General features: G+C 41.5%; 1 protein-coding gene across 2 annotated transcripts in view; it reads left to right on the top strand.

Moving 5' to 3' along the window:
• SPAST (spastin) overlaps window positions 1-1,719 on the top strand; it is a 77,664-nt gene extending 75,945 nt beyond the window's left edge. For both annotated transcript variants that reach the window (XM_077283153.1, XM_077283152.1), the window contains 3 exons: window positions 1-31; window positions 520-560; window positions 1,439-1,719. The exon at window positions 1-31 is cut by the window's left edge and continues 40 nt beyond it. In XM_077283153.1, the coding sequence (XP_077139268.1) occupies window positions 1-31; window positions 520-560; window positions 1,439-1,561 (195 nt within the window). In that variant the 3' untranslated portion in view covers window positions 1,562-1,719. The remainder of the gene's footprint in view (window positions 32-519; window positions 561-1,438) is intronic.
• Window positions 1,720-9,771: the final 8,052 nt, after the last annotated feature.

Raw genomic sequence — 9,771 nt, 5'->3', positions numbered from 1 at the left:
GCCAAAGATGCGGCTCTTGGGCCAATAAGAGGTAATTGTGGATATGTTCCGTATGTGCAATATATGTCTTGCCTTTAAATATTGTTTTTATTCATTAATGAGTGATGCATTTCTATCTTGGCTTGTACCCACTTTGCTTTGTCAGTGGGCACACTACTGGACTGTGGTATATTTATGTAGGTCAACAATGTTTGGTTTAGAGGATAAGAAACAACATTTTCTAGACTAAAGAAGTGAAATCCCCACTGTTTTCTCTCCTTATACTGCAAAGTCTGCATTTAATGTAGCGAGCACCTATACTATTGATATGCTGGTTACATAAATGTGGGGGCACTGCAGCTGTTACTTAGCTTCTCCTACTTCTGTGATGACGTGCATAAGTCATTGATATCTGGGCACACCGCCGGAGCCAGAGTCATTTCTTATTGTAGAGAGGGATAGCCTTGTTAACATATTCGTTTGTTTTCTGCTGTAGTTTCAGGCTAACTTTTTTTTTTTTTTTTTTTTTTTTTTTAATAGAACTAAAACCTGAGCAAGTGAAAAATATGTCGGCAAGTGAGGTAAGGCAAACAAGTGAAGCAGATCTTTTCTTCTCTATTAATCTATAGTTTATGGACAAAACTACTGGTACTCACATCATAATCATTGACAATAGGGCTAAATGAAGACCAAAGTCATATACATTCTAGCACCCACCCATGATGTCTGCCTTTGCATACAGAATAGGTAATGGAGAAGCCAATGGGTTAAATCAGCGCTGCCATGTGGAAAGGATGAAGAATGGCAATCTGAGTGGGCGGGATTAGCTTCCTCAGCTCTGCTGCATTCTACCTCTAAGAATTCTCATTGTCACAGCTGTTGCACGAATGAAATGATACATTACTGGAATCAAGGTCTCTTTTCTTACATTTTGCTACTCTCAGATGAGGTAGCAAAAACCTGTTGACAGATTCCCTTTAAATAGAATGTCAGCAGGTTTTTACTATGTAATCTGATGGCAGCATGAGGTAGGGACAGTGACCCTGATTCGAGCAATGTTTCACTTATTTTACTGGGTGCAGCAGTTATGATGGACAGAGTTTTCTCTGATGCAGATATATCCAGAGCTCAGTTGTTGATCTGTGTATAGCCTCCCCATGCCACAGCTTTCTGTGATCATTGTAGAATGACTGAGCTGCTAGTCGGTGCGGAGGGCATTGTTGGACTAGCAGGCATGAGGCAGCTTGTCCTGTAGTGAAAATCATCTGCGGATAAAACACTGATTGTATTGAAATGGCAAAATCTAGCCCAACATTGCTGTAATCAGGGTCTCTGCCCTTACATTATGGTGCTCTAAGGATGCGTAGCAAAACCTGGTGACAGATTCCCTTGAACACTAGTTACCGGTCACGTCTCGCCATGCATTATACTAATAAGTATTTCTTTTTACATTTTCCAGATGCGGAACATCAAATTTTCTGACTTTCAGAATTCTTTAAAGAAGATAAAGTGCAGTGTGAGTGCTGCTACACTGGAGTCTTACATCCGATGGAACAAGGAATTTGGTGACACCACTGTATGAAAGGCCGAACTACTGTGCTTTGTCATCTTCACACTGGAAACCTATGACAAGTGTGTACATTTCCAAAAGGAAACTTAAAGCGAAGAATTAAAAGTAAACCCTGAAATGCGTGCACCAAGTCTAACGATGAGAACGATCTCTTTGTAAATGGGAATCTTTAACAAAACATTTTTTACTGGTAGATTGCAGTTAACTGTTTGGTATTTTTTGTTGGCCAAGTTGAGCTTGAAAGAAGAAATCTCCATGTGCTCAGAAGTGATATTTAAATTGGGTAATGGCAACCTTCCAGTGACATAAGCCTGTGCGCAGAGGAGTTACGCAAGGGACGACCTGTGCCTTGAGTTCATGTTCTTCTGTGCCTGCCCTTCTTTTTAATATACTGACTCCTTATACACTTCTAGTAGTTTACTAACTGTGACTTTTTTTGTACATGTACATTAGATTGTTGGGGCAGAAAAGACGCTGGGTCAGACTTTGGATTCCGACTGTAGCATTGAGTTCTGTCATGTGCCAAAAGGAACCTGTTTGGTGGCACAACATGCCAAGATGATTAAAAGCACATGAAGAAAACATCTGAAGCAGCTGGCTTGCTTTGTTACCATCACTAGGCAGTGTAGTTCTCTTTTGTAATGTGAGTATTAAAAGAAAAACATTTGATAAAGTGCTGAACACTTGTTCTGGATTTTGAGAATGTTTCCATCAATATTTGGTGGTAGGTCCGTTCCACAACATCGTTTAACCTTTTATTTTCTCTGGTTTTTTAATTCTTACCATCAAACCTTGTATCTGCCCTGCAGGATGTTCTACGATTTTAACTTTAAGCAGCAAGAGGATGCCAAGACTATTTTTTTCCCATTTGCAATATACTTCTATTTAATGTCTGAGTCTTAAAATGTGTATTAGAAAGTAGTGCGCTAAACTGCTGACTTATAATGGCAGATGCAAATGATTTGGTGTTTTCAGATTGTGTATATTGAATTGCAAAAGTACTTAGGAATATTTTTCTTTCATATCCTTATTGACATCCAGCCATGTTCAAGAAGGACAAACACAATGGAGCCCCCCTACCTCCCTCTCACGCCATTGGAATCAGTTTAGGTCCTTTTATTTGTTTTTGTTTTTTTGCCGTGAGCGATATATTTTTTTTTTTTCTTGTCTGTTTAAATTAATATATGTAAACTATGGTGAAACTAATGTTTGTCTATTGTAGTGCTCAATGATCTGCCCAGGAGGTTGAATGTAATATTAAGAGGATTCCCAATAAAACAGACTGGCAATTTTGTGTCTTCTGTATTTCACTAGACTGCAGAAGGGTATGCAGACTTTATACCTCATAAATATAGAACTTCATGCTAATGGACTTTCATGTCCACTGAGCTACATGATGACTCCTAGCTTCTGTGGGACACAGCGCTACTCTATCTGGAGGCTGGAGACTTCTGACACCTAATACCTGTTCGGTAAAAAAGTAGATCAAGGGAAAACTGAAATGGTTGACATTGTCTTCAACTTTTCCCTTGCACTTTTCTACAGTGTGTCCGTAAAGACATGGTGCACTTTTGACCAGTCACTGGAAAGCAACAAAAAACGATAGAAATGTGAACTCGGCTCCAAATAAAAGAAAAACTCTGTTTCATACCTATTCAGTGCAGTTCGATGTGGGTTCCATTTGTTGATCTACACACATCCAAACGATAGTGAAGTTCTTGCCACACACGGGTAAGGACTAGTGATGAGCGAGTGTACTTGTTGCTCAGGTGACCTCCGAGTATTTGACTGGTCGGAGATTAAGTTTTCATCTCGGCAGCTGAATGATTTACAGCTATTAGCCTGCTTGATTACATGTGGGGATTCCCTAGCAACCAGGCAACCCCCACATGTACTTAGCCTGGCTAGTAGCTGTAAATCATTCAGTTGCCGGGATGAAAACTAAATTTCTGAGCAGTCATAAATACTCGGCGGTCACCAGAGCATTCTCGGGAAAACCCGAGCAACGAGTACACTCGCTCATCACTAGTAAGGACATCGTTGATAATGTTTTTGATACGTTTAATGTACACATGTTGCTTCACATAACCCCAAAAGTAAAAGTCGAAGGACGTCCGATCCGGGGATTGTTGTGGCCATGGCTTGACATAACCCTTCCTATCCACCGCCAGGGAAGTTTCTATCCAGAAACTCATGACAATGGTGGCATAGTGTGGAGGAGCGCCGTCCTGTTGAAAGATGACACCTTCTGGATATTGTGGCACTGCATACAATTCCAACATGTCAAGATACGTGTTTGCCATCAGAGACCGATCTGCCAAAAAAATGGGCCTATACCCATGGGATGGGTGAGGATACAGTAGGTGAGGATAGAGCTGGTCATGCAGCGGTTTGGTTGATCGGTGGTTACTGCAGGTTGTAGGCTTGTTGGAAGAGGTGGGTCTTCAGGCTCTTTTTGAAGGTTTCGATGGTAGGCGAGAGTCTGATGTGTTGTGGTAGAGGGTTCCAGAGTAGGGGAGATGCGCGAGAGAAATCTTGTACACGATTGTGGGAAGAGGAGATAAGAGGGGAGTAGAGAAGGAGATCTTGTGAGGATCGGAGGTTGCGTGTAGGTAAGTACCGGGAGACGAGGTCACAGATGTATGGAGGAGACAGGTTGTGGATGGCTTTGTACGTCATGATTAGGGCTTTGTAGTGGAGTCTCTGGGCAATGGGGAGCCAGTGAAGGGATTGACAGAGGGGAGCGGCCGGGGAATAGCGGGGGGACAGGTGGATTAGTCGGGCAGCAGAGTTTAGAATAGATTGGAGGGGTGCGAGAGTGTTAGAGGGAAGGCCACAGAGCAGGAGGCTGCAGTAGTCAAGGCGAGAGATGATGAGGGCATGGACTAGGATTTTTGCAGATTCTTGGTTGAGGAATGTAAGGATCCGTGAAATATTTTTGAGTTGAAGTCGGCAGGAAGTGGAAAGGACTTGGATATGTGGTTTGAAGGAGAGATCAGCGTCAAGGATTACCCTTACCCCGAGGCAGCGAGCATGTGGGACTGGGGAGAGAGCTGGCAGCCGTTTACTGTAATGGATTGGTTCGTTGGGGGGGGGGGTCGCGTGAGATGGAGGAAAGATGATGAATTCTGTTTTGTCCATGTTAAGTTTCAGAAATCTAGCGGAGAAGGATGAAAATAGTGGACAGACATTGAGGGATTCTGGTTAGTAGGGAGGTGATATCTGGTCCAGAGATGTAGATCTGTGTGTCATCAGCATATAGGTGATACTGGAAGCCATGAGATTCTATGAGCTGTCCCAGGCCAAAGGTGTAAATGGAGAAGAGTAGGGGCCCAAGGACTGAACCTTGTGGGACTCCGACAGATAGGGGGCGAGGTGAGGAGGTGGTGTGTGATGTCCACATCTTGACTGGCATGGAAAACCACACAGCTGGCATTAGCTTGTGGTTGCATGATGTCACAGACCTGGCAGTGTATTAATCATAGTTCAGTTTATCAGGGGTTAATCTGACTGGGGGCTCAGCAACAGCTTAAATGAGTTTGTGTTGTTTGGTTCTTATCTCTCCTCATGAACAGGTCTGATATGAGTGGGCCAGAGAAAGGGCGCCAAAATGTAAACTAGAAATAGATCCTGTGACTGGTCAAAAGTGCACCATGACATTACGGACACACACTGTATTTTTTCCTTCCACCACTGTTATATAAAGTGGCTTTTTTGGCAAAAAAAAAGTTCAGACGTTACCTTCATTCGTACCAGTATTGGAGCATCAAAAATACCAGATAACTACATGAAAGTGAAATGCACAGGCAGTTTAAATCGTAAAAAACATTCATGTAAAAGATTGTTGGAGGCCATACTGCTTGGATGACATGTTAAAGAGGCTGTTCTTGAGATGTCCCATCCTTCTCCACGGAAAGAGCTCTCCCTACGTGTGTGTGTATAGGAAAAGTGGGGAGCGGAGCGGGGAGAAGCCATTGGGGATTCGTCTCTTGGACGAGTCACTCGAGCAGTATGATTCTTGACTGGCTGTTAGATGTCTGTTGGGTTTTTTCAGAATAAAACGTGGTTGAAATGGCAGAGCCAGCGTCTAATTCGTGCTACCTATCTTTTGAGCTGCATGAGTACTTTGGCTCATTTTCAATGATTCTGGCAGCCCCTCAAAACATGTGTAAGTACCCCAATATCTCTACTAGTGTTCCCTCATATTCTGAGCAGCTGCCTAGACAGGAAATGTGCAATAATTGTTTGATTCCCCCACCAGTCCCCCAAAAAGTTACTAGTCTGCATATGATTTTTTTTGCCATTTAGTGGCAGTTTTTATTATCACTATGACCAACTTTTTCAACAAAAGGTTGCATGTTTATATACCCAATAAGAAAAGCAATGTCTAGTATGAAAACCAATTCTTAATTGGCAATAAAGAATGTTTCATTGACTGTGCATTCACTTAGTATTTCTATTGTATTCAAGGGATTGTACATTACTATTATATTGATGAGCTATCCTTGGGATAAGTCGCCAATATCAGATGGTTCAGTGTATGACACTCTTCATCCCCACTGATCAGCTGAAAAATAACTTACGAAGTGGCTGGTTGTGAATCTTGTGGGGTAGCAGAAAACCACATATATTAATTTGACTAGGAGCCCCCCAGAGTGGCCACTAAACAGGGATGGAACGGTGATATCCTGCTCTGCATGTGGTTTATATCCAGCTGGAGCTGGTCACCACTGTTCAGTGGTAGTGCCGGGTGACCGACTCCCAACGATCTGATATTCATGGCCTATTCTAATTGGTCCCCAAAAGCATACTAGTGGGAAAACCACTGTAAGTCCACTTATGGTGACCGTTCACTATTGCATGCATGGATTGAAAGTAAAGCACTTAATAAATCCTTCCTTTGCTAACCAGACCTGTTTAATGGTCATTTCAGGCCTTAGAATATTCTGAGGTTGCATCCAGTACAACCAAATTTAAAGAAGATTCCCCATTATTGAAGATGCTTTATTGTAAGATCAGTTGACCCCATGGAGCCCACTGACTACTTGATTGTTTAATCATTGAAAGACGTTCAACCGGACCGGTCACCAGATTTCAAAGTGCAGACTCCAAACTTCAGAAAGATTTCTTAGAGCTAATGAGGCTGGTGTTTTTAATTTGCACAGTCATTTAACATGGCTGTATTATCCCCAAATTAATGGGAGCATTTTATGAACTTGTAAATGCACATTTTAGTATCGGGCTAGAAAATTTTCATTCCGATTTATGCAGCCATTTTTTAGAGTAAGTTTCAGATCTTCCTAACTATGTATGCAGTTTGTATTGTGACTTTTGGCGACAGATCTGGCTTTAAAATGGATATTACAGCATTCTGTGCATGCCAGATTATGGGAAGTCAGTCATTGTGATTCAATCTGATTTTGATTCAGATTTCTGATTTGGAATCCGGAACATACGGTATTTGGATCTCTCTTTAGAAAAAAGATCTGTTTTTGATGGCAAAATTTCCTGTAACGTCAATCATCTGAATGGTGTGACCAGGAATTTGTCATCCTAAAAAATCAAAACCTTTCAGATGAGGGAACTAGTTGCATGGAAAAAATAAAGTTGTAAGGAAATAAAAGTTGATAAATATAAGACTTCCCTTCTTGGCGATTCTAGAGGACCAGGATGGTTTGAAGTAGAGAGAGTTTGCTCAGTAGCGAATTTATTAGGACACTTAGATGAGAACAAAACAACACGTTTCAGCCTGCAATGGCCTTCATCAGGTATAATATGTGCTTTTAAAAGGGTTTTAAAAGAAAGTTGAAAAAAGACTACTGACACAAAACGGGTGTGCCTCAATCAATGCTACTGTAAAGCACTGCAGAATATATAAAGCTTATTATTACTACGTATGAATATATAAAGATTATTATGATGTGTGAATGGCCACAGGCACAACACCAAAAAAGGTTTTTTTAAAGTCTCTCCAGACACCTAGTTAAACACCACAAAAAATTGATTTATAGGTAACCTCTGTGGAACAAATGACACAGAATGACACAAACAGGATCCAGAAATTAAATAGAAGAGTCTTACTGGATTTTCCGGTTGAAAACCTTATTTTCCACTGTGCCATTAAGGTCGTTGGGATATGTGTAGAGATTTTTAATGGAGAGGGCAGAGAGGAGGGTAAGGGAGAAGGGGTGAATGAAAGATGAGAAAAACTTTTTTTTTTTTTTTCTCTCCTTTCTGAACTTTTTAATTTTTGTCAAGATGATATGCAATCTAATTGTTTTATGAAGATCCGTGTATAGGACTATAGAAATCGCTTTGCTACTTTTATAACGAATATGTTCTGCATATTTTTTTTTTTCTTTTACTATTATACTATTCTCATATACTAAAATCGATTCAAGATTAGTGATGAGCGAGTGTACTCGTTGCTCGGGTTTTCCTGCGCATGCTTAGGTGACCTCCGAGTATTTGTTATTGCTCGGAGATATAGTTTTCATCGCCTCAGCATGAATAGTGATGAGCGAGTGTACTCGTTGCTTGAGTTTTCGCGAGCACGCTCGGGTGACCTCCGAGTATGTTAGTGCTCGGAGATATAGTTTTCATCGCCTCAGCATGAATAGTGATGAGCGAGTGTACTCGTTGCTTGAGTTTTCGCGAGCACGCTCGGGTGACCTCAGAGTATGTTAGTGCTCGGAGATATAGTTTTCATCGCCTCAGCATGATTTACGGCTGCCAGATACGCTGAATACATTTGGGAATTCCCTAACAGGCATTCCTCACATGTATTCAGCGTATCTGGAAGCCGTAAATCATGCAACTGAGGCGATGAAAACTATATCTCCGAGCACTAACATACTCGGAGGTCACCCGAGCGTGCTCGCGAAAACTCAAGCAACGAGTACACTCGCTCATCACTATTCAAGATCACAGTGACCTAATTGTGTTAATCCCAATTGGTTGAGGCACATCCCTGTTGTGTATCAGTCACCAGCCTAGACCACTTTCTTTAAAAAAAAAAAAAAATTTTAAACGCACATATTATACCCGATGAAGGCCATTGTGGGCTGAAACACGTTGTTTTGTTCTTATCCAAGTGTCTTAATAAATTCGCTACTGAACAAACTCTCTACTTCAAACCATCCTGGTCCTCTGGAAGCACCGAGAAGGGAAATCTATTTATCAATATATTCACATGCAAACCTTGGACCAAGGCTGGCATAGTTCCCACAATTGTGCTGCAGACCGGTGATTACAAGGAGCGGATCCACTACACAGATTATTTGAGTGAATTTATAAGACATCCAAAGGGTGAGTGCTTATATACGGTATATATGTTGTTCCATAGTTTTTCAGCACTTTTTTTGTGCTGAAAACTCCCTCCTCGACTTATACAAGAGTCACGGTACAGAAAGCCGGCGCACACATCATAGGTGAGTATGATGGTTTTTTTTGTTTTGTTTTTTTCAAATAGTAAACATGCACGCAGGACTAGGGGATAAGGAGGCATGCATACCGGGACAGGGAAGGGGGAGGCATGCATACAGGGACAGGGGAGGCATTCAAACCAAGACAGGGAAGGGGGAGCCATGCATAGCAGGGTAGGGATGAGGGGACAATGCATACCTGGCATATACTTGAGTCAATAAGCTTACTCAGTTTTCCGTGGCAAAAGTAGATGCCTCAGCTTATACTCGGGTCGGCTTATACTCGAGTATATACACCTACACTTAGATTCTGCGCCCCTTGTCTCCCCTTATATATATTTTTCCGAGATCCAAGGAAATAAAAATGTGCACCCATAATTGATGATCTGCATTTTATTAAAGCCAATGACACAAGAAATAATGACACACCAAAAATGTTTGACCGTCGTTTTGTTTTTAGAGAGCCCCTGATTTTCCATTTGTTAATCACAGTTTGAATGCTGCTGACTGGCGTTATCAATTCCTTGGATATCGTTTTGTATTCCTTTCCTGTTTTATACAGTTCAACTACCTTTTCCCGTAGATCCGTTGACTATTCTTTTGCTTTCCCTATGACTCACAATCAAGAAATGTCAGTGGCTGGATGAAAAATGCAAGAGTCTGTCTGGATCCCAGAAACTCCCTCAGCTTTTATGCACACACACTGATTTCAAGCAAACAGGTCTCAGGTGAGGATGTTACCTTTAGTAGCCAGTCAAACCCATTTGTTTCAACTTCTGTGCATGTTATCAGGCCAAA

The sequence above is a fragment of the Ranitomeya variabilis genome, chromosome 2 (assembly GCF_051348905.1).
Source record: "Ranitomeya variabilis isolate aRanVar5 chromosome 2, aRanVar5.hap1, whole genome shotgun sequence".
Classification (NCBI taxonomy): Eukaryota; Metazoa; Chordata; class Amphibia; order Anura; family Dendrobatidae; genus Ranitomeya; species Ranitomeya variabilis.
This window is presented reverse-complemented; position numbering and strand designations above follow the sequence as displayed.